This window comes from Aspergillus undulatus, assembly GCF_047715775.1.
Source record: "Aspergillus undulatus strain CBS 261.88 unplaced genomic scaffold BDV17scaffold_13, whole genome shotgun sequence".
In the NCBI taxonomy this organism is placed as follows: Eukaryota; Fungi; Ascomycota; class Eurotiomycetes; order Eurotiales; family Aspergillaceae; genus Aspergillus; species Aspergillus undulatus.
Window position 1 is genome coordinate 276,885 of NW_027396617.1, and position 27,376 is coordinate 304,260.

A 27,376-nucleotide genomic window follows, 5' to 3' on the forward strand; every position below is an offset into this window, starting at 1 on the left:
CAGGTCCCGCAGTTGCCGTTTTCCCTGGCGCGGCTCCAGGAACACCGTGACGGATCTCCAAGTCTCCATTCTCCATTCTCCAGCCTCGAGTCCCGATCGCTTCAACCCCAGACCACAGAGCACGCCTTATGCCCTCGCCCATTAATAATTATGACCCGTATATGATTTGACGATCTGACGCTTCTCACGTTGCCGCCGCCTATCCCTGAAACCACTTGAGCTCACCTCAACGACGACGCTGTCGATTGCAGCTCGAAGTTAGGAGCTCCATGTCTTCCCAATCTTGTAAGCGTCAGAGGGAACACGAGGAGCTTCCAACCTACAACGAGGAATTTGTTCGAGAGAGAAAGGTACTTGAGCCAGCTGAATATCTCAGGTCCGATGAAATTTTGGCTAACAATCAAGTTTAGAAACACCGCTCTCTGCCTCTTCGCAGTTCTCCGAAGCTCGCTCCGCACCTGAAAGCCTTGGAAGAAAACTCGCAAAATTCGTTTGCAGCAAATTCACCTTCCACGTTAACTCCCGTCGAGTCCTCCGACGATGAAACTGGCTTCTTCAAACCGCCTTTTGGGTCGAACTCTGTGAGACCTCAACAATTTCTACAAGGCCCTAATACTTCTGGGCCTGATTGCGACACATCAATGGACATGGACATTGCCGAGGACTCAGGGCAAATGGACAGAGAAAATAAGATTTGCCAGTCATCCAGTATACGCCACACTGCGACAGCCACCCGATATCCACGACAGTCGAATATTCCAACCATAGCGGTCGACTCCGCGGACTCGCCTGGTCGACCAGTTGAGCTGAGCGGGGACCTGTGGTGGCACTGCCCGCGTTTACCGAGCCCAGTGAGCGACAATGGAGATAGCATGTCGGACATCAAAGGCACTTCTGACGAGGCGGACATGGATTACGAACTGTCCCCTGCAGGATCTGCCCCATTGTTGAGTTCAGTGAATTCGCCTGCTATGGAAGCCGAGGCTGCTGATATGCGCGAACGATTGTCGTCCCTAGACCTACCTGACCAGGCCAATGCAAAGTCGAGTTCGAATCTCAAGCCGCCCAAGAAATTAGGATTCTCAATGGGCTATCGCGCTGACTGCGACAAATGTCGGCGCAGGGTACCTGGGCATTACAGCCATATTATTGGGTGACGATGTCTTGCTCGGTCGGTCGTTTTCTGTCTGACAGTGCCAGCGGATGGGCTCTTTGGTCAGCATTCTTATTTCAGCGAAGTTATGGATGCATGGCGTTAGTGGGACAACTTTTCATCATTTTGTTACTTTGTTTTTTATGAATGGATACCAGGAGTTTGGGACGACACTCATGATGTTGTATATCAGCAGAACATCATTAACGAATATGATCACACAGCGATTGATGTTGAGCATTTGCCCCATGGTCACCCCGCATATTCAAGTAATTTCCACTGTCCTAGATTCTTAACTAGTCGTGTCGGTGGTTGACAGCAATCCGACCTCTTCCGAAGAGCATTTCCGACGAAGCTGACGTAATCCGTTATCGGATGGCGATGGCGATCTAGGTACACTCCAGACTTCTTCAGTTGTTGCTTGCTCGGTCGCCACGACCACCGTGTCTTCTATCAAGGCATGGTGACCTCGTCTTTTTGGGGAGGCTTTGTCGAAAGTGACAATGAGCATTCAGATGACCTGGTGATGAATCCGCATCCCGATGCGGTTTGCCGGCTGAGAGGGCCGACCTCGCTTCCCCACATCTCCCCAATCTTTTCGGCGGCAGAGCCCTTAGCCGATCTTCACTGCCGGCAGTTTGATGGCAATGCGGAAATGGCACTCGCCTTAGAAGAAGGATTCCAAGCTCCATAAATCCAGCCGGGCGGCTCACCCTCTGTCAAGAAACACTTCTTGAGACACAGTATTGAACGAGGTGCTTGTGAGGGGTCTTGTTCCTGGATTGCTTCGGATATACCCCAGTGAGTACCGGATTATGGACCTTAACCCTTAAATTGACTCTATAGCTGACTCTGGGGGGCAAAGATTAGAGAAACCCGTTGAATTGAGCTACTCCTTCATCATGGCTTCCCCAGTTACACGAGGCATCCGCCAGGTCCTTCAGAAATCGCCCTCAGACATCGTCATCCTTTCATCTCTCCGCACTCCAGTCACCCGCGCAAAGAAGGGCGGTTTCAAAGATGCTTACCCGGAGGAGCTCCTCGCTCATGTCTTGAAGGCGACGCTGGAAGCCAATCCGAACCTCGATCCCGCTTTGATTGAAGACGTCTGCATCGGTTCCGTGCTTCAAGAGCTCGGTGGCGCGAAAGCCGGTCGTATGGCTCAGATCCACGCCGGCTTCCCTCACAGCGTTCCCTTCCACACAATCAACCGACAATGCTCTTCCGGTCTAGCTGCCATTTCGACTATTGGTAACACTATCCGGGCGGGTTCTCTCAACATTGGTGTTGGTGGAGGCATGGAGTCTATGACGCGGAACTACGGGTCTCGTGCTATTCCTACTGTTCTGTGGCCTGAGCTCAAGGAGTCGCCCTCGAAGGATTCAAGAGACTGTATCATGCCCATGGGTATCACCTCCGAGAACGTTGCGTCTCGGTACGGCATTACCAGGGAAGACCAGGATGCGTTCGCTGCTAATTCTCACAAGAAGGCTGCGGCCGCGCAAAACGCTGGACTGTTCGATTCGGAAATCGTTCCCGTCAAGACCCTCTCCTATGAACCCGAGAACCCCGGTGCTGCCCCCAAGGAGATCACCGTGACCAAGGATGACGGTATTCGCGCCAACATCTCCGTCGAGAAGATGGCTTCTCTGAAGCCGGCCTTCTCCGCCACAGGTTCCAGCACTGCCGGAAACAGCTCTCAGGTCAGCGATGGCGCCGCTGCCACTCTACTCATGCGTCGATCTACAGCCACGGAACTTGGCCTGACCTCGTCCATCAAGGCCCGCTGGGTTGGCACCGCCGTCGCCGGGTGTGCCCCCGACGAGATGGGTGTTGGCCCTGCAGTTGCCATTCCTAAGCTCCTTCAGCTTCTTGATGTGAACGTATCTGATGTCGGAATTTGGGAGCTCAACGAGGCTTTCGCCTCCCAGGCGCTCTACTGTGCTCGCAAGCTTGGCATTGACGAGGCCAAGATTAACCCCAAGGGTGGTGCTATTGCCATCGGTCACCCTCTCGGTGCTACTGGAGCCAGACAGCTTGCAACCCTGCTGCCTGAACTTGAGCGCACCGGCCAGGAAGTCGGTGTTGTCAGCATGTGCATAGGAACTGGCATGGGAATGGCGGGTATGTTTGTTCGAGAGTAAATCTACCATCAGCTCTATACGTAATGATTTTAGCGTCGATACCTGTATATAGCAATTTCTCAAATTTCAATTCAACTTTCATATCCTTAGAGAGGAACTACCCAATCTACCTGAATTTCATGGGTTCTGAAAACTACCGGCGAGTCGAAATGCCAAGCCTATAGATCAATGTCACGTGCACCGCTTTCCGGCCTTCCTAAACTTTTCCCCAAAAGTTGTAAGGTTATCAGGCAATCCAACATCACAATCATGCGCTCCTCCCTACGCCTGCTGAACCTGGAGGTAACGCCTCTTCAGGGCTCTCGAACCCGATACGTCTGCTCAACCTGCAGACAAGAATCACGCCCGCGCCCCTTCGTCGCGCGGCAATTTCTTCGCAATGCCTCCGACTCCTCCACCCCGATTACCGAACGAGTGCGCCGCAAGCTCTGGGGTACGGACAACCCGCCCGGTTTGAAGGATCCGTATGGTGGCGAAGGTGTTTTTGAGAAGAAGTTCAAGAAGAGTCAGGCTTCGCGCCAGGCCCAGGAGGGCGAGAATGCGCCCACCGAGATACAGCAGGAGGCAGCCACGGAGGAAGCTGTTGAGGAGACTACCTCTGGCGATTACATTGCTGCCACCACATGGGAGGGTCTTGACCGTGTTGGACACTTGGGGAGGTGGAAGGATCTTCCTCCTAAGGAGGCTGATGCATACAATTCGTACGTAGCGGCTTCCCTTCCTTTCCCTTATCAATGGGCTCAATTCAAAGCCGTCGACTGAATTTGTGGTATGAAATGCTAATTCGTGACGTGCAGTTTCTTCTCCAACCGCCAACTCACGCAACCCGGACACCTGGCCCTGGCCGCCCACCAAACCGCAGTTGAGATCTCCATGATGCAAAGCTTGAAAAAGAACCCCCTACGTGTCTGCGACGTTGTCGAACACGAGCAGCCCATCTTCGAAATGATCTACAATTGCAAAATTCAGTTCCAGGGTAATAGGAGAGCACATATCTACTATCCGAACGAGGAGACGAGGGATGCGCTCAAATTCGTCTTTGAGCAGATCGGGTCTCCTCCCAAGGCCGCTCCTAAGGCAGAGCAGACCGCAACCGGCGAGGGAGCTGAGAAGGCCGAGTCCGAGGCAGAGGCTGCCGCCGAAGCAGAGACCGAAGAAGTAGAGGAAGCTGAGGCCCCTCAGCCATCTGCAGCCCCCTTCTTTGGATACCAGGATGTCAAGGACAAGGGCGTCTTTGCTCTGCCACTGGTTTCAGCTGATACGAAGTTCGCTGTAAGTCTAGCAAGCAATTCCTGCCGAAATCAAAACTCGCTAACGGCATTACTGTGCAGTTTCTCAAACGCTTCTCCCAACTCAGCGGTCACTACTTCCCCGATGTGGCCATCGAGTCCATCACAACCGTCCAGCAAATGCTCAGCTACGTCAACAAGACCCTAGAGCCCAAGCCCAAGAAACTGGCCGAGCACCTCGTTGCCAACGAGGCCGTCACGAGTCTTCCCAACGTGAAGATCTTCACCAAGAGGGTGAAGCCTTCTGATAGGGATGAGGAGCTTGGTAGAAAGAAGCTTATTGATGCTGAGCTGCGTGAGCGGGGTCTCATCTAGTTTCATGCCGCGGGTTTGTTTGAAAGCATGACGGGTGCATCTTCTAGGTACCTATTGTCTATGTCTAGTTCTTGTAGCATCATGTCATTTTAAGATATAGTATTTACGTTTATTTTTGTGTACAATAGCAGCAAAATTCTTGGATTGAATGCGAATCTCTCATTTATAAGGGGTCTGTATACTCCAGGGCTAGAGCTAGAAAGCATTTTTGGAGAATATCACGCTCTCTCCTGCTGTTCTGAGGACTCAGTCCATGACCTGGAGTAGCATAGGTGTTCCTGATTAGGTACAGAGCAGGTTCATCCAGCGCCCATCGTGTTGTTGGTTCTGGATACTTCTATAACTACTTCACCACAATGTCTAAATCGAGGTATGCGACTTAGAACTACTTCGACTGATAACGGACCGTATGGCTTCTAGAAGCCTCGCTCGCAGACGCTGGGTGGCTGCTCAAAGTTGGATCTAGTCTGTCTGTCCACAAGGTTCAACCCTGCAAACCAATACGATTCTACACATTGCATTCAGAAGTCATCATTGCTAATCTGGACTTCAATTTGTACCAGCCATATGATAAGGAGACCAAATGGCCTGTCCTGACCTAACTTCTCTGAGAGAGAGAGATGATAAATACGTAGTCCGCTCCATCACCGAACAGTCACTCCCCCTCCCACTACCTTTCCCTATAAATTCCCCCTAACACTCAACCTACACATCAAAGCCCCCTTCTCCCAAAGCGTATAACTCCGCTGCTCATTCCAGTTCGAACTCTCCTCACAAAGACTCAAATCAAAGTTCCATAGCACGCGCGCAAGAATAACGCGCATCTCGGCGTACGCGAGATTCCGTCCGATGCAGTTCCTAGGTCCGACGCTGAACGGCTGGAGGACACCGCGGGTGTCGTTGAAGAACGGTGAAGAGGGGTCTTTTGTCGCTGGGGCTAGCCAGCGATCGGGGATGAAGGAGTGGGGGAGGTGGAAGTTTAGAGGAGAGGTATATGCTGCGTATTGGTGGACGGAGACTTTTGTCTGTATTCATTGAAGGTTATTATATTTGATCTGTTTGAGAAATGAAAAGGTGGACTCACCCCTGCTGGGAGGTCGTATCCAGAGATTGTAGTAAGCGGGGCAATTGTTCTCCGCTGAAGACCAGCCGGAACAGGAGGGTACAAGCGGAACGCTTCGTCCAGACAGGCCTGCATGTACGGCAACTCGGCGGTGGCCTTTTGAAAGGTGATATCCGATTCGGACTTCATCACGGAGCGCACTTCTGCAGTGGCTTTTGCGAGAATGTCAGGGTCGCGCAGGATGTAGTATGTTGCTCCGGATAGCAGCGTTGCGGTTGTCTCGCTGCCTGCGATGATGAGGATGTTGGCATTGGCTTCAAGCTCCTCGACGCTTAGCGTGTTCTTGTCTTCACCCCGATTGCGCAGCATCGAGTCCATAAAGTCGCCTCGATTCTTGTAAGCTGAGGAGTCCGCGTTTCGGAGTCTCTTCTGTACTGTTATCTTGGAGTGCTCTATTTGCTTCTTCCTGGCTTCTAGGATTGAAGAAGTACTTCCGGACTTAAGAGCCTTAATGAACCGAAAAGCCATAGGGTATGCATCTTTCAGTCTAAAGAACGCAATCGCCTTGACGGCCCCGAAGATAGTCGACACCCAATGGTGATACTCCGAGCTATCGAGTCCGCCAAAGGGCTCCCCGAAGGCCAGATCCCCGATGAGGTCGAACGTGGTTAAATTATACCATTTCACCATGTCGGCGGGCACTTGAGACTCCGCGATCCCTTTCAAGCGCTCAATTAGTTTGTCGACATAGCTAGTGAGAAGCGGCTCTTGCGCTTGTAGTCCCCTGGCTGAGAAGGCATGGGCTAGCGCCCTGCGGTACCGCGTATGGTCCGCATCGTCGGACGAGATGATGTCGTGCTTATTTGCGCTTGAGGCCAGTACCTTGGGAAGTTGAGTGTGTCCGTGCCCATAGATTTCCTTCCATGCGTCGGCCGTGATGAACGACACATCGTCTCGGCCGAAGCGAACAACGGGTCCATACTTAGCGTGGAACCGACGTAGGTCCTTGTCGAGGTTCCCATGGATGTTTGAAACATGCCGTAGGATAGGGAACGCCGTCCATAACTTTGGCCCTGGGATGCGCCGTAAAGGATGCAGAAATATGTACCAGACGGCAACGATGGGGATGTAGAGGGCAAAGGCTGCGGCGGGCCAGAGTACCAAAGCTGACAGCATGGCGAGCACAATGAAGGGTGGTTAGGCAATTTGAAACACTTCAAAGCTCCAAGTGGCAGTCATCCTGGGATCTCCCCGCACTTAAGTAGCCGGTGGTGATACTGTAGATCCGGACATAAAACCGCGCTATACATGGTTGTGATGGATGTGCAGTGACCCGAGCTTGGTTGTGGAGAACATAAATGAATTATGCAGCTTTAATGCCTTCGCTCTATTCACTGTCAGTCTGGAATAGAATATCCTGAGCCCACATGTTAGTGTCGATCCTTATGAGCCATTGGTAACGCTGAATCAATGCTGCTCTCATTGGTACTCCGCACTCCATGCCAGAGCTTGCGGTTCCTTCCGCGATCCGTCTAGCTCGGAATGCATTTTGCCGGCACCAGAAATAGCTTATGTAGTAGTATGTACAACTCATCTATCTCCGCACCTTGAAGAAACTAGAAAATAAGAAGTACTAACCTGTCCAATCACTACTGTTGTGTTCCCAAATTACCACGCCAAACGCCGTAAAGGGCATAAATAAATGCATCATTTTCTCGCGTTAGGGAGCGAATAACCCCGTGTCATAAAATCCGTGTTTTTGTACTTCCCGTCCTTGGACTCTTTGGTAAAGAGACTGCTTATATTGTCGTTCGCACCCATCAACTTGCGTCGCTTCTTCTTCTCGTTCTCCTCTTCCAGAACCCGCGCGGTCAACATCGCTGTGGCTGCGTTTTTGATTCCATTCGGCGCAGACGGTGTAGGTGTAGACGTGTTGCTTCGACTCGGTGCTGAGGATGTATCCTTGGAAAGCGTAGTTTTTGATGAATCTCCGTTGGGAACTTTGGCCTCTGCAGTTGCGGTTGATTCACCGTTGCCCTTGTTCTTACGCTTTTTTGAACCCGGAGCCTTCTTCAGCGAATGCGTGAGACCATGCTCGGCTAGACGCTGGGACCTCTCAATGAGCTTCTTCTTGTCATCTTCTTTCGTAGGAATAATTGGAATGACATTGTCTTCCGTGTAGGATTCATTACACTAAGACTGTTAGTTTGACATTATAATAATACGAAATCCGGCATACCTGTAAGCATTTGTCGCCCTTCAACTGTCGAACCGCCTCCTCAGAAAAGACGTGCCCGCACGGCACAAGATAAACCGACTTGACACTTGGACCCAACTGCTTGGCGGTAACAGGGCAGATCCAGCCTTCCTTCTTCTCAAGCTTGGCACTCGCGTTTGTGTGCTCCTCGCGCTCCGTATCGACCTCAAACTTAAGCTCGACAACATCCCGAAGACCCTTGACCCGACCCGCCAGAATCTCCTCGCAGTCGGCCTTGGAGCTGATTCCCTCAACGTCGTCGCCGGGAAGGAGGAATTTCAAAATCGCATCTTTGTTGTACAGGTTTCCCGCGCAGTCGGAGACGATAGGGCGCTGAAGCGCGTTATGTGATAGCGGGCAAGTTGTCCAGAAATGTTCTTGTAGTTCGCGTTGCGTTTCTTTCAGCTGTGCTGTGCTGGGGTTGCGGGCGGCTTCGCGGACGAGTTCGCGGCGGGTTGGGATACTAGGAGTCACGTTAAAATTGGATTTTTGTCTTTTCTTAACTGAGAATCCTCACCTGCCACCATCATTACCCATCTTGGCCGATTAGAATTCGAAGCTGTGTGGTTGAATGGTAAGTTCAGGTTCTCATGCTTGCTTGCCACATGAAATGCGGAAGGATGACTAAGCGCATAGATCCCCGATCCCCCGGATTAGCTCCAACTCCAAGAACAGCTGGCCAGAAGCTAGGGCTGTCAGTGTCCACTGTCGAGCGTTTCCGCTTCTGAGCTGTGACGAATAGGTGCAGTTTACTTTTGGTTTCTCTCTTTACCTGCCGTTGGGTGAACTCAATGTGGCAACAATGATTCTCAATCAGAAATCGCTCGTGCTTGTAAGCTTAGCGGCGTGCTCGACGGTGGTGGCTGCTGGGGATGATTCCGCTCGACCACGCGGAGTTGGGCCTGAATGTGAGTACCTTCAACCTCAGTGGGTGAAATCTACCAGCTTTGATGTCTTCATTGAGAATCTGAGGGTCAATCCTGGACAATAATTGGTGCCGAAACTAACGCTGCTTACCCAGTTGCCAAGTTCTACAAAGACGCTCCAACCTTCTCATGCATCTCCCATCCCGCCATCCAGATCCCCTTCTCCGCCGTAAATGATGACTTTTGCGACTGCCCAGATGGAAGCGACGAACCGGGGACCGCCGCCTGTGCTCACCTGACCGGTAACTCACCGTTGAATGTCGCTCATCTCCCCGGTCACAGCGGTGACAACCTCAAGGCCGCCCTTCCTGGCTTTTACTGTAAAAACAAGGGACATAAACCGTTGTATATCCCTTTTCAACGAGTCAACGATGGTATCTGCGACTACGAACTCTGCTGCGATGGGAGTGACGAGTGGGAACAAGTTGGAGGCACGAAATGTCAGGACAAGTGCAAGGAGATTGGCAAGGAGTGGCGTAAGAAGGAGGAAAAGAGACAAAAATCTATGACAGAAGCACTGAAAAAGAAGAAAGACCTACTTGTGCATGCGGGCAGGCAGCAGAAGGAGGTGGAGGATGCGATCGCTGCGCTCAATGTCGAGATTGAGGGTAAGAATGTCAAGTTGGAAGGCTTGGAGGCCGATCTTGAGGAGGTCAAGAAGAGGGAGGAAAGTAAGGTTGTCACGGGGAAGAAGGCGGGCAAGGTCAATGTACTGGCTGGACTGGCCAAGGCCCGAGTGGAGGAGTTACGGAATGCCGTGGTGGAGGTCCGCAAGGAAAGAGATGAGATCAAAAGTCGTCTGCAAGAGCTTGAGGAAATTCTGTCCAAGTTCAAGGTAGAGTACAACCCGAACTTCAACGATGAAGGAGTCAAGCGCGCTGTGCGCGGCTGGGAGGATTATGCTGCACACGGCACCTCAGAGACGGTTCTGAATAGCGCGCGCGATCGTGACTGGGAAGCCATCTCTCAACCGGACAATGAGGAGTCAGGTATCAACTGGGAGCAATGGGAAAACGAGGGAGATGAGGAACCTGATACCGGTATGTTTCCTTCTATTCCAGCTCAATTCAATACTAAAGGGCAACTAGTCTACAAACTCGCAGCCTACCTGCCTCCATCTCTAGTCAAATTTCTCGAAGACAAATTCAACAGTCTTACGACCTTCCTTGAAACCAGCGGCATTCTGCCTCCCAAGGATAAAGCATCCGTGTTCGAGTCCAAAGCCGTAACACAAGCCCGCGACGCCGTCAAATCCGCAGAAAAAGATCTCGACAGCCTAAAGAAGAAGCTCAAGAACCACCAAGAAGACCTCGAAACCGACTACGGCGTCGCCTCCATCTTCCGCGCTCTCAAGGGCGTCTGCATCCAGAAGGACCAAGGCGAGTACACATACGAGCACTGCTTCCTCGACCAAACCAAGCAAATCCCCAAAAAAGGCGGCTCACACTCACGCATGGGCAAGTTCGAACGCATCGGATCCGTCAGCGTCGACGAGCTCAACGAAACCGGCGAGATCATCCAAGTCCAGAAAACTTCTTTGGAGTATACCAAGGGCCAAGGATGCTGGAATGGACCGGCCCGCTCGACGACCGTCATCTTGGAGTGCGGTGAGAACGATGAGATTCTTAAGGTCGCTGAGGATGAGAAGTGCGTTTATTCGATGCTTGTCACGACGCCGGCTGTTTGTGCTGGGGGGGAGGAGCCTGGGAATGTGGCTCCCAGGGCTAAGGATGAGTTGTAGGACATAGATGTGTGTATAGGACACTGTTAGACTAAATTACATACAGCGTTGGATTTCACCCTCCTTCTCCATAGGTAGATCTCATTATGCTAACTAGCAGGAGGACTCAACATTTACCGCGCACTGACCTACCGAGACTGTTGAAGAAGAAGCGAAGACCAACCTCTTCGCTTTTCGCAGCATCTTCGTCGTCGTCAAGAACCACGTCTACTCGAATCTTCTCGGACTATCATTACCGGCCCAGCTCAATGGATGTCGGCTGTACCGATCTTATTCTTGGGTATCCTGAAACTACCCTGCTGCCACGACTACATCCGCCTATTCAGCTCAGTCTACGAGAACTCCAATCAAAGCGCAACACCAACCGACTTAGATGGTACCGTATATATTTATTCGAAATCTCTACCCTATGATACTCTTCGGCGGCAGCAATAAACAATATGCGAAGCGAACCGAGGCAAGCCAAGTCACATCAAGCAAAAACAGTCCCTCATCCTCGACCAGGACCTGGTAGTCTTCATCGTCATGCTATGTCATCGGCGGGCATTAATTATCGATCTCGTGGTATGGATTGACGGGAGGGTTGTTCGCTCGAAGGGGTTGTTGAGGAATTTAGTGCTGTTGACATTGGCATATGTGGTTAGTTGGGGTTCAACGGGAGAAATATAGTATATCTCTTTTCTTGACCTCATGATATGGTATTGAGGACAAGAAAAGAATGACGACGTGGTAAACATACCTTGCAGCTAGAGCAAGAGCAGGAGTTGCACTCGCCGGAGCAGCAGTTGCAGTTGCAGGGAGACATGGTGATTGTTTGTTGGTGGTGGTTTGAGACCGAAGTAGATCGATAGTTGCTTGTTTGGATGGTTCGAGGACTGGAGGATTGGAGGATGGAAAGGAGAACCTTGAGGACAGGGGAATGAAGGCCTTATATATCTTTTTCAACAGCTGCTAGGTGCTGCTGCTACCTTCCCCTCTTCTCATTATCTTGGAGGTCACCTTGTCTGGCGTCCTATGGATTACCTACAGTATCCTAAGGCGCGCGGGCATCCACGCCTCGCCAGCGCTGCACATGCACAGTTACGCAGCTTATCCTTGCCTTGCCTTGTCTTGATTGACTGAATATGTCCAGCAGTGGAGTACGTATGTGGGCGTGGGTGTGAGCCAGTGAGCGACGGGCGTGTGTTGGCTAACAGGCAAAACCACCCTCCAATCATACAGCCGCAGTCTCCCTCCGATTTGTTTTCTTCAGATGATCGTTGGAAGTCATGCTGCTCCATCTTGAACCTTAACGGTGGGTTTTGCTTTTTCTTGTTTTGTTTTGGTTCTTCTTCTATCGGATGAATGGCGGCGTTACTACTCCATGCGTACCAGGTGCGGAGTATGGATGTGGGGGTTGCAAGTTGTTGACGTGCATAATGCGATGCGCCGATGCGATAATAGTCGGAGTATGCACTGCACTGATACTGATGCAGTAGAATCAAGGCGGAATCTGACCGGAAGAGATCTACATCCATTGCCTCTCTCTTCCGGTTTCCTTTCAAGTACAGTATCGATGAGTGGTAGATACACCCCGTGTAAGCTGTGGCCCATGTCATGCCACGTTCAGTACGGAGTATCCATACCAGAGCTGGAGCCCGAGTGAGGCTAGCAATAAGAGACTTCCAAGATTCTGTAGGTCAGTTACTTCATCACTTACAGCATTCTATTACTCGACAGCATCGAGTAGCCTGAGCTTTGAGTTGCACTGATGGGGCAGTCATAACAGAGCCTTGTATGCGCTAACCCTACACCATCTTATCTTCTCCAGGCGCAGACGAACACCCATTGGGTAGAGATTCTTCAAGTGACCGGGGTCGGGCGTTGGCAGTCAGCTGGAGCTTGAGCTCAGGCACCCAGTACCATGTTCGAGCTTCCAGCGATGTTCGCCCGGGTTCGAGGGCGTAGAAAGGCTAGGTAGTACAGATAAGATTCACCCCACGCGACTACCGATAGCCTGCGGATTCGCGAGATTTGAGAGGCAAAAATGCCTCGGTAATGATATCAAGGGCTGAAGGCGTAGAGCAGGAAGAGTAGTGTGGTAGTAGGTTTCAGGCTGGTGGCCCTGGGCATGGTGGGGTAGGCAAGTATTTCCTGCATTAGCGATAATGGCGCAGCGCCCACTTCATTGTTGTATCGACTAACCCGCGACAGCCGCAAGCGATGATCGGACGAATATTCATCTGATTCTGTTGTAAATCTACTCCGTATGTACTCCGTAGTTGGAGCCGGATAATGGACCCTCGGGCATGGAAGTCAGAGTGTGGTGCGGAGGGTGTTGCTCCGTTTATTGGTGATGGTCATTCTTCGTAAATGGTATCTTGGAATAAAGAGAAGTTGAGGTATTCAAGGGGACCAGGCGCTTCAGCATTGAGAATAGATAGAGATAAGCGTAGCTTAGAACAGCCATGATGTTGTGAGTGGTTTGAAGAGGCTTGGTGCTTTGAAGCGGATGAAGAGTAGGGAGTAGGTAAACCCTCGCTCCTTCCCCAACAATACTGCGGGAGACAGCACAAGAACTATAGCTACGGTAGTCTTCGTATTGACTTAAAGCCGTACAGAGCCTAGAGGAATTCTTGGAATATGGATTGATAGTATCAGTCTATCTTATCTTGCAACGAACATCTGTAGTCGAAAGCAATCATCCATTCCCATCATCATTTTCCTCAGTTTAGTTCGATAACACCCCCAAACTCCTCATTCTCATCAACTATGCATCATCTTCGTAACGGTGTTCGAGTCGATCGATTTAGTTCTTCTAATACGCGGCATCCATTAGAAAGGCAAGGCCGGGGCAGGGTAGAGCAGCAGAGCAGGTGGAGAAACATACCGGGCAGTTGCACTGGCCGGCAGGGCACTGGCAAGAGTCACCGCAGGAGCATCCGTGAGCTGTCAGGATCCACGTTAGCATCATATCGCACTCTGTAGACATCTTGGGCTAGTGTTGTTATTCGTGCAAGATCCTGCCCAGGCAGGGGTTGGAATGGACGGCCGTGGCATGATGGATGATAACCCCGCCATTTAGGTCGATGGGCATTATTGACCCCGCTAACGACATACAGCACACAACTGAGAGAGACGGGAGGAGCAAATAGTGACATACCCATTTTGAATGTAGTTTTCAAGAAGATATTCTTGGATCGTTTGTGGGAGTAGTGTTTCGTGAGATCGAAAATCGAGACGAGTGGTCGGTGGAGGGAAGAAAGGAGGAAGAGGGACAGGCCGCCGCGGGGTCAAGTCGCGGATTCTTATAGTGGCCGCTGGCCCCATTGCGACATGCCGGCACGAAGGGAATTTGAGCACATTTCTGCAAGAGGGCGGATCTTTCATTTTCTAAGGCCAACTGGAGCTGCTGTTTTTATCTACTAAAAGATTTATATGCGTTGTAAAGGCGTTGAAGGAGCGAGGCAGTACAGTATGTTCATCCGTGTTTGGGCCAGGGCACGTCACTTGACGAGCAAAGTAAGCCTATACAAAATTTGATGAACAGCACCTATCTGTTTTAATCAACCCTACCGAGAATGAGAGCGAAATGACACACTCAATCACTTGTCTATGTGCCAAAGCGACACAGCAGGTAGAGCTTGATCACTATACTAACGTGTTGAGTCTCTGCCATTGTACAGATTGTCGAGCGGTTACTGGGCAGATCTGTACTTCTTACCTTTCTCTCCAAGCAGAGCCACAACTTGAGGGGCTCGAGCAGTATCGACAGTCAGATTCTCTCAGCCGCTACTTTTGTGGGACATGCGGTTCACACGTCTTCGCCTATTCAAAGCATAGAGGACGCTTTTTCGCAGCATCAGGACTAATAGATAACCCACCTCAGAGCGACAGTGTTCGCCACTGGAGGGCCAGTGATACCCAGGACGGTGGGCTGTCGTCGTTCCTTCCTGGTGACATCCAGGTAAACTCGTCATGTTGGCTTGACTTCCAGACACGCGGTCCAAAAGCTGAAGGCACGAAGAGCGCAAGCAAAAGTGAAGATTCCGATCGCCTTCTTGCACAATGTCATTGTATGGGTATAGAGCTCTACATCACCCGTCCGGACTCGACCTCCGAGGAACCATGGTCCCCTTGGCCGGACCTCGTCGTCCCATACAATTCGGCGGCATCGGCGGAGAATGAAGAGGATGTGAAGTGGTGGTTATGTGCTGAGAAGGCCAAGTATATGGCAGGAACCTGCGCTTGCCGTTCATGTCGCCTAGCCAGCGGGTTTCCTATTCAGACCTGGGCATTCATCCCGAAGTCAAATATCCGATGCGTACAGGGATCCGAGCTGCGTTTTGGCGCCGGCACGATGAAGCGATATGAGAGTTCTCCCCAGATCTATCGAGAGTTCTGTAGCCGATGCGGAGCATCCGTTTTCTGGCATTGTGAGAAGAGACCACTGCTGATTGATGTGAGCGTTGGCCTCCTTCGCGCAGAAAGTGGTTCCAGGGCTGAAGAATGGCTCGAGTGGTTCACGGGACGAACCAGCTTTGCTGAATTGGCAGTAGACAAGTTGCTTATCCAGCAGTTGGAAGCGGGCTTTAAGGACAAAACCGTGAATATAGGTCAATAGCCTGGTAGCAATGAATATGAAGCGAACAGCAATGTAATGAGCATAGAAAAGTCACCCGAGGAGAGCCCGCGACAACACAATTCCATACTTACCGCCTTTTAGAACAAGAATTCCGCGGCAGAAAAGAACGCAAAAACCGGCAGCTCAACTTAGGTACGCAACTTGCAGGCTCCTTCCTTTCTTTCATTTCATCGACTCCTTATGTTCTTGTGTTCCTCTTCAGTCCTTGTGCTGTGAATATCCCTATCATACCCACCGCACCATGCCACCGCCGGCTTACGAGTTTCGAGGTGGTCGCGACCGACCATCGCAACCAAGACATGAATTTACTTTTCGCTATCAGCGCCCCGCGACCTCGGAAAGGCCGCTCTTGAGGACGCGGAGGGAGACGACCCCGGAGCAGCTAATCGGTCCTGAGAATGGAGACACGAAGCCCGCACAGAAATTTGCGCGGATCGAGAACCTAAGCGACAGCGAAGAGGCGGATATGGATGTTTCGTCAGATGATGAGGGAAACGGGGACGACTCACGGCCGCGCAAGAAACGCACATTGGAAAACGCCAGTGAATCTACTGCCAACGCCCCAGCCGATGCGAAGCCGAAATGGTCGAACCCAGATCCGTATACTGCATTACCGCCGCCAGATGAAACCACAGGGAAAAGATTGGATGTTGTGAAGTTGATCCGGAAGGCTCGCTTGGCTGCTAGCGCACAGCCCTCAAAGACGGATGCTGTGGTTTCGAACGAGGACTTTATCTCCCTGGCTGGCTTGGTAGATGAGAGCGAAACAAACAATGCACCGGAGAATGCACCAAAAGGACCTAGGCGTCATTTGCAAGGGACGGATCCAGCACTCGGGAACCGGAAAAGAACATATGATGATGAGATCAAGGGTCCGGCCAAGCAGGGTGGAAAGCCGGTGAGTAGGTACTCCAAGGACGGCTCGATCATAGATGAGTGGAAGCTGCGCCCTTCCGAGAGCGGGACTCCTTGGTTGAACCTCATGCCATCGACTCTGCATACAGGCGCAAGGTGTGTTTAATCGTTACTGCTATCGAAATCACGGCTGACAGAACCAGACTTCATAACGAAATTTTGAGCTTCTACCATTGGGCAAAGCCCGTATACTACGAGCAAATCGTAAGGGAGGACTTAGTGGCAAGGCTTCAGGCTGCCTTTCAAAACCGCTATAGTGGGGTGGAAATTCATGCTTTTGGCTCCTTTGCCTCCGGGCTGTATCTCCCCAACGCCGACATAGACTTGGTGCTTCTCTCCACCAACTTCAGGCGCACTGGCGTGAAAACGTTCGGCGAGAGGAAAGGACAAATCTACGCATTTTCTGCGTTTCTCAAGAACCAAAATATAGCTGTTCCTGGCTCGGTCGAAACGATCGCCCATGCCCGCGTTCCGATTCTAAAGTTTGTGGATAAGTTAACAGGGCTCAAAGTGGATTTATCGTTTGATAACGACAGTGGACTCATTGCGAACCGGACGTTCAAGCAATGGCGAACGGAGTATCCCGCGGTGTCCGTCATTGTGTCCGTGATCAAACAGTTCCTTCTTCTCAGAGGCCTAAATGAGGTTGCTACCGGTGGTTTGGGAGGGTTTTCTATTACCTGTCTCGTTACCAGCCTTCTTCAACACATGCCGCATGGTAATTTATCACCGAACTTGGGCAGTGTGCTTATGGACTTCTTCCAGTTCTACGGGTGCAATTTTGACTACGAGACGGTCGGCATTCGGATGAATCCTCCTGGATATTTCAACAAGGTGAGTGCTCTCATGCCGCGTTACGCTTCTGCAGCAACTGAATCGGTATTAGAGGGTATACGGGGTGTATAAGGCAAACAACGGTCCCCGTCTTTCTATTGAGGACCCGAACAACCCAGATAATGATATATCCGGCGGTACCCGTGAGATTGGGTTGATATTCAAGTCATTCGCGGAGGCATTCCGACTGCTGAAGGATCGTCTCTTGTCCTCAGCCATGTCGGGCACCAGTGAAAGTATCTTGGGTACAATTATTGCTGCGAATTTTGACGAATATACGGAACTTCGCTGGCAGCTCCGTGAGGTCTTTGAGAACGATCCCAGATTTGATCGATATCGCCAATCTCCAACACCGCCTCCACCCCCTTATAGTCCGCCGCCGGTAACTGAGCCTGCTCCGCCGCCGCCGCCTCTTCCAACACAGCCTTCTCAACCTCTTCCCGCGAAACCCAAAGCGAGCGCCAAAAAGGCCAAGGCCCCGGAACCAAAGGAAAAGCTATCGAAGCTTCAGAAAAAGAAACTAGCGTCAAAGGATCGAGCTGCTCGTCTGAAGCGGCTACGTCCTGATATTGCAAAAATTCCTCAACAGATTAGCAATGAGGAAGCGCTTAAGCTTGGCGGCTACAAGACACAGTCTGAAATGGACAAGGATCTTATTATGCGTGAGAAGGGTGTTATCGTGATTGACTAATCCAGCGGTCTCGAATGTCTTGATTATGGACATGTGCGGCGTTACGTGTCTTATTATCTCTTTCCTACTTGTGGATTGTATTATACATTAGCATCAGATACCCCTTTGCTGTTGTTTGGATTTGCATGGTCTGGGATACCTCGCATTGCTTGGGTTTGGAGTTTCAGGGTCACGGCTCGTGGTATCATCCTAACTACACCAGTGCAGCAGACGCTCTAGATCAGACGAGTCTTGTGCAGTTTCAATATGTTGGCTTGTTTTCATGTGATGGTTGGTCTGTCTTCTACCCCCATCGAAACAACTAATGCTACGATGTTTCTCTTCGCCGTATCCCCCACACTTTACTGACTTCTCCACAGGTTTGCCAAAGCCACCAGCACACAGGTTTGCCCCCAGTCTACGCCGATTGAGTTGCTTGAAACCTTGATATGAACAATATTCCGAGTGAGCTAGATGACAAATCGAATTGACCACAGTCCCTGTGGCATCGAGACTCCGCGTCTCTGTCTTTTCACCTTCTCATTGAGTTGGTCGTTATACGCGGCTGCTTGGAGAGGAGAGTTGGAATGGATTTGCGCCTGATGCAGCCTGGCGCTTATTACGCGGGTTGTTCTGTAAGAAGGGCAAAGGAATTACTGTAAATGCATATGCATCTATGCGAGGTGTATTCGGGATTATAGGCTCCCAGGCCGAACAACGTCGTCCTAGGAGGTATTCTAGATACTCAAGCAGATTGTGCCGATGTAGGTGTTATAGTACATGAAAATCAACAGAGAACATAAGAGGGGAGAATAGTGTATGGAAGAAGAAACGTGGAACCAGCCGCTTGCCTGTTCAACCTTCATTTGGCCCAGTTCCTGACCACTTCTGCTGCCAGATTGATGTGCGCTCACCGCGCCATGTTGCACGAGTTTGTCGAAGGCAAGGTCGACGTAGAGTTCGATGTCGAATACCGTATGTGGCGAGCGATCGTGAGGCCGAAGGACAGAATAGTTCGAGTTGAACGCCGAATGGCTGGCGTAGTCTAATCTTCTCCGAATCGAGTGCTCGAATCACCAAAAATAATGATAATAAAAAAGAACGCCATGCTATGCCGCAAACCCCTCGAGAGGAGAAAAGTAGTAAAACATTCCGGACCGATATCGAGCCTGAACCCCATCAACCAGGTGATAGCAATCACCGGTCCTTATAAACCTTCGGCTTCCACCCCTCCTTCAACTCTTTCTCAGTAGCCGCCTGTCGCTCGGCCTGCCTAACCTCCATCTCTATCCTCTCCCTCGCGCGCAAAATCTTACTCTGCAGATAAAAACTGCCCCCCTTCTGCGGATCATTCAGATCAAACAGCTTTTTGAACCGCTCCATCACCTGCTCGAGGTTCGCCTCGCCTCCCTGAGGCGGCTTCACGTTCAGGATCTTGCACGCTTCGTCGAGGGTTATGCCGGATGAGGCGAAGGTGCTTCCGCTGGCGCCGGGCTTGCCCCCCTGTTGTTGGTACTTTGAGGCGGCGGAGGCTTGCTTGTAGGCTTCTGTGAAGGCGCGACCGAAGACGCGCGCGCCGGTTACGACGACTTGGGTTACGATACGGTGGGCCTGGTGAGTAAGAGGATTAGTTGGTTGTTGCGAGCGGGTAAAGGGGGGTTGAGGCCTGTTTTAGGAGGGTATATTGAAAGAGAGCGTACCATCTTGATATTATTATGGTTTGACCCAGCTAAGGGCAATCAGGAGTAGAATGTAGGAGTTGGTGGTAAGAGGGTGGATGGCAATGGACAGTCGGAGTTTGGAGATTGAAGCCGGAGGGAAAAATTCGGAGCGGCGGCGCGGATCTGCCAAGACTGCCGAACTACAAGATCACTCAGGGTATACTATCACAACATTCACTATTATTATTATGGAGTATGCTGGTAGTCGGTGTACATGTTGTCGTGACACTGATTTATTGCTTGTAGTTGTAACCTTATTCAAGTATACCCTGTAAGCAGTAGTCTTACGATGTCCTCACAGGGCGCTCAGTCGGCAGCAAGTGATCACATGTCCAAAAAGCTTCAAGTGCACCGCGGGTCTTTCATCGCGATCTTCTTCTCCCCCGCAGTCCACTCTGCCTCCAGCCTCCTCCATCGTCGTGTGCCTGGAGCCGCTTTTATGTACCTCCCACTCTCCTTTCCCTTCCCTCGCCTTCCTTCCTCCTCGCGCCTCACCGCCCGCGATGACCTTGTTGCTTGCATATGACGTCTCTGTTGGATGGCAGCTCTCGGTATGTAGAAATTGATGAATATATCGCTCCTTTCATCTATTCTTGCTTCATTCTATAACTGCAACGATGTCGCCAGCATGCCAAACTAACAGTCGGCAGAAGATATACCGTGGATAGATTCCATGGCCCCGTCAACTACCCTCAACGACCATGCTGATTCTCAGCCTCCGACGGTCGCCGCCTTCTCGCCCACCACCATCTCCGGCTCGTCGCTGACCTCGCGACAACGGTCCAGTATCATCGTGCACCGCAAGTCTCCTCTTCTCGTTGCGACTCCACCACCCGTCACTCGAGCACTAGCCTATTCGCACCCGTTCATATTACCGCTGAATACGCTCGTTGGCTTGTTGACATGGACGACGGGCGACTCCTATAACAGCTTTCTCCTCGTCGCGGCCTTCTGGGCGGTGGTCTTATATGGCGATGCAATCATCATGTGGGCTGGGCCGCTCTTGGTTGTGGTTGGGCTGATACTGGGGATGTACTGGAGGCGTTATTCTCCTCTATCGACCAGGGCGTTCTCGACAGAAAAGCACAACCAGTCGGCTGCGTCTGAGGGTTCCGCTCATCGACATGAAAGCCTAGATGAGATAGTCGAAGCTATGAGGACGTTCACCACCAGGTGTAATATCCTTCTTGAGCCGCTCGTTGAACTCACGGATTTCTTGTCGACTCAGCGGACCGCAACCTCTGCGACTACGCGGCCTGCTCTCACTACTTTGTTCATACGGATCTTGTTCGTTACTCCGATATGGATCGCCCTGACTTTGCGTCCTCTATACCTGATTACTACTCGCCGTGTCATTATGGTAGTGGGCACGATCATCCTCACATACCATTCGCGAACAGCAAGAGTCTGTCGTGTCATTCTCTGGAGATCTCGTACAATCCGTCGCATATGTGCCGCTATTACGGGACTTTCATTCGATCTGGACGCAGACAAGACGCACATTACAAGTCATGGCCATGCTGTGAATGTTGCAACCAGGCGCCGCGGGGATTCGTCCGGCGTTCGTTTTACTTTTATTATCTATGAGAACCAGCGTCGCTGGCTTGGTATTGGCTGGACGTACTCCTTGTTCCCTTCCGAGCGCGCGGCGTGGACGGATGAACACCTAAACCCAGTCCCTCCGAAAAACGAGTTCGAGCTGCCCGAAGTGCAAAGCGGAAACGCAAAGTGGCGATGGGTTGAAGGCAGCGACTGGCACATTGATGGTGCCGATGATGACTCCGGTTCCAAGTCTTCTGATGGCGGCGGTTGGATTTACCATGATAATAAGGTATGTTCCACTATAACATACTGTCCCGTATGCCATCCTCTAATTGTCCATCTTGCAGTGGAATGACGGACGCCGCGGTCTAGATGGCTGGGACCGCTATACACGCCGCAGAAAGTGGTGTCGGGACGCTGAACTCGTGGAAGTCACCCCCGACGGCAAGTCCGTAGAGGCCCCTTCAGCCCTCACCCAGGCGCTCGCAAAAGAAATCGAGAAAACCAAGAACAAGGATGCCGACGCTTCCACAGCCGACGCTGATTCCGTGAGTCTCGCCCCATCCACAGCCTCCACCAAAGCCCGGCGACGACGCTGGTTCGGAGGTTCGAAGAGTGTAAGCGACAACAAAAACGGCAGCACCTCCTCTTTCACCTCAGCTCCTGCACAGCCCAACCCATACACCACAACAACAAACAATGACTCCGAAGACCCTGGTAAAATAACTTCTTCTATCGCTAGTAACAACAATACCTCATTACGGAATGCTTCTCGGCCAGTGAGCCACTCCAGGCCCGTGAGCATCTCCAAATCAAGAAGGCTGTCCGGACTCTCTGGGAGCACTAGTACTGGCCATGGCAGCCCGCACGGTAGCAGCACTGTCGCCAGTGATAGCTTGAGTATCCGTGATAAGGAACTGTCGGATGCTCAGGATCGCTTGGACCGGTGGGGGTCTAGAGCTTCTGGGGGAACGGAAAGAGCAGAAAGGGAATTGGGTTTAGGCGATGAGGTGAATATGGGATTGAGCTGACGTTCTTATACCCTAGATTAGTCGAGAATGCGTTTTTTCTAGTCTTTATTTTTTTTTTTGGAATTGCTGAGAATGGCAAGGCTTTTATATTATTATCCTATTTCATTCTAGCTTTGCTTGGAAAGGTCGTAGTTTTTGGAGGTGAAAGCCCTCGAGGCAACGCTTCCAAGACGCCTACTCTCGTCGCTGTCGTGACAAAAACCACGCATTATCCGTTGACTTTTCCCCTGTCACCCCCAATTATCACTCGCGAGATAATCATTTTGCCATCATACGGGTAGTGAATTTTCTTTGCGCGGTTTGACAAACTTGATGTATGATTTTGCAAAGTTGATTTGCTGAAGATCCTCAAAGGCCTTATCGTAGTACCGTCGTAGAAAGTCCAGGTTACTGATGTGCTATATCTCTTTGAGGCAGAATCGTAGCCAGGGTCATTCTAGGTTTATTTGTGCAGCCTATGTATACAGGGCGTCTACTCCTTTTCTGTTTCTTTCGTCCACACAAGTGTTGCGCAGGGTGTATTCCCATATTATGGATACAATGTCGGAGTGACAGAACGGGGTACTAGACTGTATCTCAAGCTAACGGACTGGTCGTGTAGTGCATGTAGTCGAATGCCTCCACAAATGTGATTCCCTCTTTACATCAAGCCGCAACGCCATCCCGGCATGTTCACATCCCTCCCAAACCCCCAACTGCCCATAAATGACGAACCCGAACCGTGTATACATCGCCTCCCGAAGTGCCTGCGCATGCGCAAGCACCAACCCAGCCCACTTTCCTCCGGACGTCGTGCGCACACCACCAACCTCCTTCAAACTGTCCAACAAAGCCTGATTAATTTCGACGGGATGTACCCTCGCCCAGTTCAGGGCTTCCTGGATGATGCGCCTACCCAGGCCGTATCCGCGGTACTTGCGCAAAACACACTAACCGCCCGAGCCGGATAAAGCGCTCACTGAACACGGCGTATCTAGGCCACTCTGCCTTCCAGCCTCGGTCCAAATCGAGCAAGCTTTGGTACGGGACTTGCCCCCGGGGGGAGGTTGGGTTGGGGGGGGGGGGGGTTGTGATCAGTCGGATGGTTGCTGCTGGCACTGGATTTTGAGGGACTCAGTGCCAGCTGCGGTCGTTGTCGATTTCGTCTGCAGGGTCGGTGTTTTGACCATTCACGAACACAGCAAGCCGGACATTTATTGCGTCGTTGAGGATAGGTGGGTTTGTGGCCAGTGATGGGTTGGAGTCTGTTGGGAGTCAAGCTCTGTCTCGCAGGCGGCTGGATCTTCGTGGTGAAGGTTTTGGTCATTATTGTCGGATACCGAGCAGCGTCGATGGATGCTTCAGGGCTGAGGCAAAAGTCGGAGATGATCGTGTCGCTTTCCAAACTCGAGAGGGCGAGGATAGTGAAGGATTCGAACACGAACGACCTAGGCGTAGAGATCAATATCTTTGAATGGAATCGGACTGGAGTTATCCGGTCCAATGAAGCTCATACTTGCTTTCTGCATACAGTTAGACAGGGAGGGAATATCTACGGAGTCGCAGTAAGTTACTAGTAGTTACTAGAGCTGCGCAGCCTGTAGCCTTCTTACTGTGGCGTTTCATAGATGCGGGCTTGCAAACTCCTGTAAAATTGAGGGAAGGCCTCCCGGTTAGTTTAGACATTCCATAGGTTCCTTAGTATGCAGTGTGAAGGAAAGCCAATGCTGGATACAATGATTTAAACATGTATCCCATCTCGATTGATTTGCGGCCAGGGTTCGTGCAGTTTTTTTACTACGATGAACATGCCACGATGCAGATCGGATGAGCTCGGTTCGGTTCGAAAGACGGCTCTTCGAATCCAGCTGAAGTGGAGATAGATCAATCCCCCCTCAGGATCAACAATGCACGAGGTATTGAAATCATTCGGGGCATCGTAAATGTGGTGAGGATTACCGAGGCCCAATACTGTTGAGTACAAAGTAGCTTTCTTGCACGGTTCACTTCAAACCTGGCATGGGCTGAATTGAGACGAGAGATATGTACACAGAAAAGAAGTACAACTACTCAACCTCTATACCTTGCAAATACCCCAGGGCAGATGGGTGCATCTAATGCCCGTCTTGTATTCTGGCCCAAGAGAAAAAAAATACCAAGCAGCCGCTTTCACAGAACATCGCCCCGAGCTCAAACCCCACCAGCAACAGGCTTGCCGGTCTCACTGGAACGAGAGAGATCATGTTAAACCCAGATATTGGGCTCTCTTCTCTGCCACATACAACCTTAGCAGCGCCAATCCTCCAGGGAAGGGGTTCTTGAGATAATCTCGGTTGGATTCCAACTCTTTCTTCAGATCCTTCGACTGTATCTCTTGCAAATGCCGGTGGAAATCAACGCCCGTCCATTCTTGCCATTCGGCAATACTCCCATGAACTGTCATACTGCACGGCGCGACTTTGACCATAGTACCTCCGAGAGAGATAAGTTTGCGTAGCCATGGATCAAACGGAAGCTCGTGCTTCCGCCTAGCAAGCTGTCGAGTCTCTTCCCTAGTCCCTCGTCAAGGATGGTACAGACGATGGAGGAAGTCTCCCCCTTAGGATGTGCTGCCGGATACCTCGAGAGACAATAGGCCCCCAGCTCCCGTCGGGGAGGCTAATCAAGAGATGTGGATTTGTTGATACACCGCCGGTCTCTCTCATTTCCTCAAGCTCTGGCCAAAAAAAGGGGACCGATAGTGCCCAGGTAACAAAAACGTCTGCTCCTGTCGTAGGATCCCGCTCAACGATGGTGAATTGGAATTTTCGCAGGCCCTCGAATTGATTGATTTTGCGAGAAAAGTATTTGGCAGTGGGTTCATTCACTAAGAATGATGGTCATACTTGATCCAGGGGATGGTTCAGATCTGATAAACCCTCCCAAAGATCCAGCCTAGACTAATAGTCTGGTTTCTCTTGACCGGGATCCTGGATGGCTATGTGTCTCAATCTACTATCGCGCGGTTCATACCTCCACACATTACAGAGCAAGATGTTGAAGGCTATGGCACACCTTACCAGGATCTGCCCGTAAACGCCAGATCTAGCGCGGAGCATTTTGCACACCTTGCCCCTGGGATACCACACTTTGTCCTGAGAAGCCTTCGCGAGGACACGGGGATGGAAGTTGTGCAAAGCTGTCTTTGACCCAAGGAGTTTCAGCGACCTAAACACCCTGGCACTTCTATCGGAAGGGTTGACTTTGTGAGACGTTACTGGCAAAAAGAACTTAAGAAAGCCTGGATGAGGATAGGGAGAGCAGACTGTAGACAGTAGTGGCCTTTGGAGAGCGAGATCCATTGCTAAAGGACTATAAGGATATTCTGGTGCGTGTCATAGGCAAGAGTAACCTGGCTGATTGGGCACCAAATGGGATCTCGTTCCCAGCTGCTGGTCACTACCCCATGGAAGATAACCCAGACATTGCAGGATTGATAGCCAGATTTTCCAGATCCAGTAACAACATTTAAGCTCCTCCTTTGTCTTTCCGAGTCGTAGGCTACATTTCTTTTCTACATCTTTTGACGTTATCATGCTATGCAGATGGGGAGAAGCAGCGTCTACACCGTTCTGCCACCGCAATATTCTTTAAGGCTGATATTTAGCCTCCTTCCATAAACAACTACCACGAAAGACCCAGTAGCCACTATATTGGAGAGTAGAAGGAAAATGTATTTATTCATGTATCCGATCGAGGATCATGTCACTGCCCACCTTGCTGAACCTTGCCAGCCATCTCGTAACTCTGCATCAAGCACCAGTAGCCAGGGATGTGGTCGTGTCAAATGGCACCAAATCCCGCAATATCGCGCCGCCAGTCTCTGTGAAGCTCGGCGGCAACGGCAGCCCAGTTGAGCAGCTGGCAGTCAGCCTGAGCCATGCGCTTGTGGGCGGCCTCCCTCGTGTGATCGGCAAATGTTCCCGAGCAGTCAGTAACAACGAAGACCTCATAGCCTTGCTCGATCAGGCTAAGGGCGGGGAAGGCAACGCAGATTTCCGTCAAGACACCACTGCAGTTATCTGACCCGGGCGTCGAATCACCGGACGCCTCAGGGAGCGTGTCGGTGATTTCCTTGACAATCGGTCCATTCGGGCCGGTCTCAAACGACGTCGTGAGGATAGATGGGGCCTCGTAGTAGCTGGCAGCCCCGTGACATTGGTTTTAAATTCATGTGGATCAAAGTCCCGAACGAGTTGGATCAGACCGGACTATTTGGCAGAAATAGATCAGCTCCGCATCACGAGCAGAGTGAAGCCACCTACCTGGTGATCGACGAAGAGGAAAACACAGTTCTCAGTGTCGAGTCTCTTGTACGCGGGAGGCATTATGGGAGAGAGGATTACAGGATTGGCCCAGCTGGATTTGGCGGTATGTGCAATTGAAGATGAAGATGAAGATGATTGTAAGTCTTACCGCTGGGACTCTGGGCGGATTATATAGCTTCTGGAAACAGAGCAGTAAGAACGTATGCACGTTGAATTCATAATCGATTACAAGTTAGTCCGCTGGTGGAGTAGCTGAATTATAGAAGTCTTTGACTTCAAGAGTAAGACGGAGGTCTGCCCTGACTCTGAGGGAACGATTTCCTTACTTTCCAATAAGCATGAACTAACTACGCAACCTTAATATTTAATTAACTAACAGAACCCACAAGGTGTTTTGGGCTGCAGCACTGCCAATCATCAGTTGCCCTAAGGGGTTCGCGCTGTAAATGGATCGTCGCATTGTTAACATTGACTAATGATGACCGATGCCGATCGATCGGGCCAAGGGCATCCATTGCTGCAGGAACTCAGATCTGCTCATCTTGGCAAGATTCGCTAATGATTATCAAGAGCAGGCTCCCTATCCGACAGTCGTTGATTCTGCCCTCGCCAACTCCCTGAAATCGCTATCCGAAGCCGCACGGGTCGCGTACTCTACGACGAACGGGCAACAGGCTCTTCAGTCTTTGAACAGATCCGATCCGGCCGCGGTCGCAGTTTTGTATGACCCGTGGTTTCAATCGACGCCACGAGGATCAAGGCTCACCTACAACACAGTGGTCTTCATTCTGATCATAATCCAGGAATTCTTCTACTTGGTATGCAAATGCGGGGAAATGATGTCAAGAAATAGTCGACTTCACGG

General features: G+C 51.1%; 10 protein-coding genes across 10 annotated transcripts; 6 read left to right on the forward strand and 4 right to left on the reverse strand.

Moving 5' to 3' along the window:
* Positions 1 to 12: 12 nt before the first annotated feature.
* On the forward strand, positions 13 to 1,360 carry BDV17DRAFT_36487 (uncharacterized protein). The gene is made up of 2 exons (XM_073764416.1): positions 13 to 350; positions 411 to 1,360. The coding sequence occupies exons 1-2, from the start codon at positions 270 to 272 to the stop codon at positions 1,155 to 1,157; spliced, it is 828 nt and encodes a 275-aa protein (XP_073617528.1). The 5' UTR covers positions 13 to 269; the 3' UTR covers positions 1,158 to 1,360.
* Positions 1,361 to 1,469: 109 nt separating this feature from the next.
* BDV17DRAFT_258368 (thiolase family protein) lies at positions 1,470 to 3,407 on the forward strand. Its single transcript, XM_073757300.1, has one exon. It carries the CDS (start codon positions 2,056 to 2,058, stop codon positions 3,295 to 3,297), a length of 1,242 nt encoding a protein of 413 aa, XP_073617529.1. The 5' UTR covers positions 1,470 to 2,055; the 3' UTR covers positions 3,298 to 3,407.
* Positions 3,408 to 3,546: 139 nt separating this feature from the next.
* Positions 3,547 to 4,901, forward strand: BDV17DRAFT_289542 (mitochondrial 54S ribosomal mL50 protein; the record flags this gene model as incomplete). The annotated part of the gene is made up of 3 exons (XM_073761681.1): positions 3,547 to 3,998; positions 4,095 to 4,569; positions 4,629 to 4,901. 3 exons carry the CDS (start codon positions 3,547 to 3,549, stop codon positions 4,899 to 4,901), a joined length of 1,200 nt encoding a protein of 399 aa, XP_073617530.1.
* Positions 4,902 to 5,157: 256 nt separating this feature from the next.
* Positions 5,158 to 7,295, reverse strand: BDV17DRAFT_36525 (cytochrome P450). Its single transcript, XM_073764417.1, has 2 exons — positions 5,986 to 7,295; positions 5,158 to 5,926 (listed from the first exon to the last, which is right to left on the reverse strand). Exons 1-2 carry the CDS (start codon positions 7,138 to 7,140, stop codon positions 5,582 to 5,584), a joined length of 1,500 nt encoding a protein of 499 aa, XP_073617531.1. The 5' UTR covers positions 7,141 to 7,295; the 3' UTR covers positions 5,158 to 5,581.
* Positions 7,296 to 7,671: 376 nt separating this feature from the next.
* Positions 7,672 to 8,758, reverse strand: BDV17DRAFT_289544 (uncharacterized protein; the record flags this gene model as incomplete). The annotated part of the gene is made up of 3 exons (XM_073761682.1): positions 7,672 to 8,157; positions 8,204 to 8,684; positions 8,739 to 8,758. 3 exons carry the CDS (start codon positions 8,756 to 8,758, stop codon positions 7,672 to 7,674), a joined length of 987 nt encoding a protein of 328 aa, XP_073617532.1.
* Positions 8,759 to 8,923: 165 nt separating this feature from the next.
* On the forward strand, positions 8,924 to 10,947 carry BDV17DRAFT_258373 (putative protein kinase C substrate). Its single transcript, XM_073757301.1, has 3 exons — positions 8,924 to 9,129; positions 9,243 to 10,187; positions 10,236 to 10,947. Exons 1-3 carry the CDS (start codon positions 9,024 to 9,026, stop codon positions 10,886 to 10,888), a joined length of 1,704 nt encoding a protein of 567 aa, XP_073617533.1. The 5' UTR covers positions 8,924 to 9,023; the 3' UTR covers positions 10,889 to 10,947.
* A 4,699-nt stretch (positions 10,948 to 15,646) lies between these two features.
* BDV17DRAFT_258380 (putative topoisomerase family protein TRF4) lies at positions 15,647 to 18,464 on the forward strand. Its single transcript, XM_073757302.1, has 4 exons — positions 15,647 to 16,523; positions 16,571 to 17,261; positions 17,314 to 18,226; positions 18,312 to 18,464. Exons 1-3 carry the CDS (start codon positions 15,754 to 15,756, stop codon positions 17,950 to 17,952), a joined length of 2,100 nt encoding a protein of 699 aa, XP_073617534.1. The 5' UTR covers positions 15,647 to 15,753; the 3' UTR covers positions 17,953 to 18,226; positions 18,312 to 18,464.
* Positions 18,465 to 18,584: 120 nt separating this feature from the next.
* On the reverse strand, positions 18,585 to 19,873 carry BDV17DRAFT_258381 (import motor complex subunit PAM16). Its single transcript, XM_073757303.1, has 2 exons — positions 19,632 to 19,873; positions 18,585 to 19,542 (listed from the first exon to the last, which is right to left on the reverse strand). Exons 1-2 carry the CDS (start codon positions 19,632 to 19,634, stop codon positions 19,129 to 19,131), a joined length of 417 nt encoding a protein of 138 aa, XP_073617535.1. The 5' UTR covers positions 19,635 to 19,873; the 3' UTR covers positions 18,585 to 19,128.
* Positions 19,874 to 19,920: 47 nt separating this feature from the next.
* BDV17DRAFT_258383 (PEX28-32 family peroxisomal membrane protein) lies at positions 19,921 to 22,544 on the forward strand. The gene is made up of 3 exons (XM_073757304.1): positions 19,921 to 20,203; positions 20,303 to 21,483; positions 21,542 to 22,544. The coding sequence occupies exons 1-3, from the start codon at positions 20,191 to 20,193 to the stop codon at positions 22,223 to 22,225; spliced, it is 1,878 nt and encodes a 625-aa protein (XP_073617536.1). The 5' UTR covers positions 19,921 to 20,190; the 3' UTR covers positions 22,226 to 22,544.
* Positions 22,545 to 26,026: 3,482 nt separating this feature from the next.
* Positions 26,027 to 26,571, reverse strand: BDV17DRAFT_289549 (Isochorismatase-like protein; the record flags this gene model as incomplete). Its single annotated transcript, XM_073761683.1, has 3 exons — positions 26,027 to 26,344; positions 26,401 to 26,454; positions 26,509 to 26,571. The coding sequence occupies 3 exons, from the start codon at positions 26,569 to 26,571 to the stop codon at positions 26,027 to 26,029; spliced, it is 435 nt and encodes a 144-aa protein (XP_073617537.1).
* Positions 26,572 to 27,376: the final 805 nt, after the last annotated feature.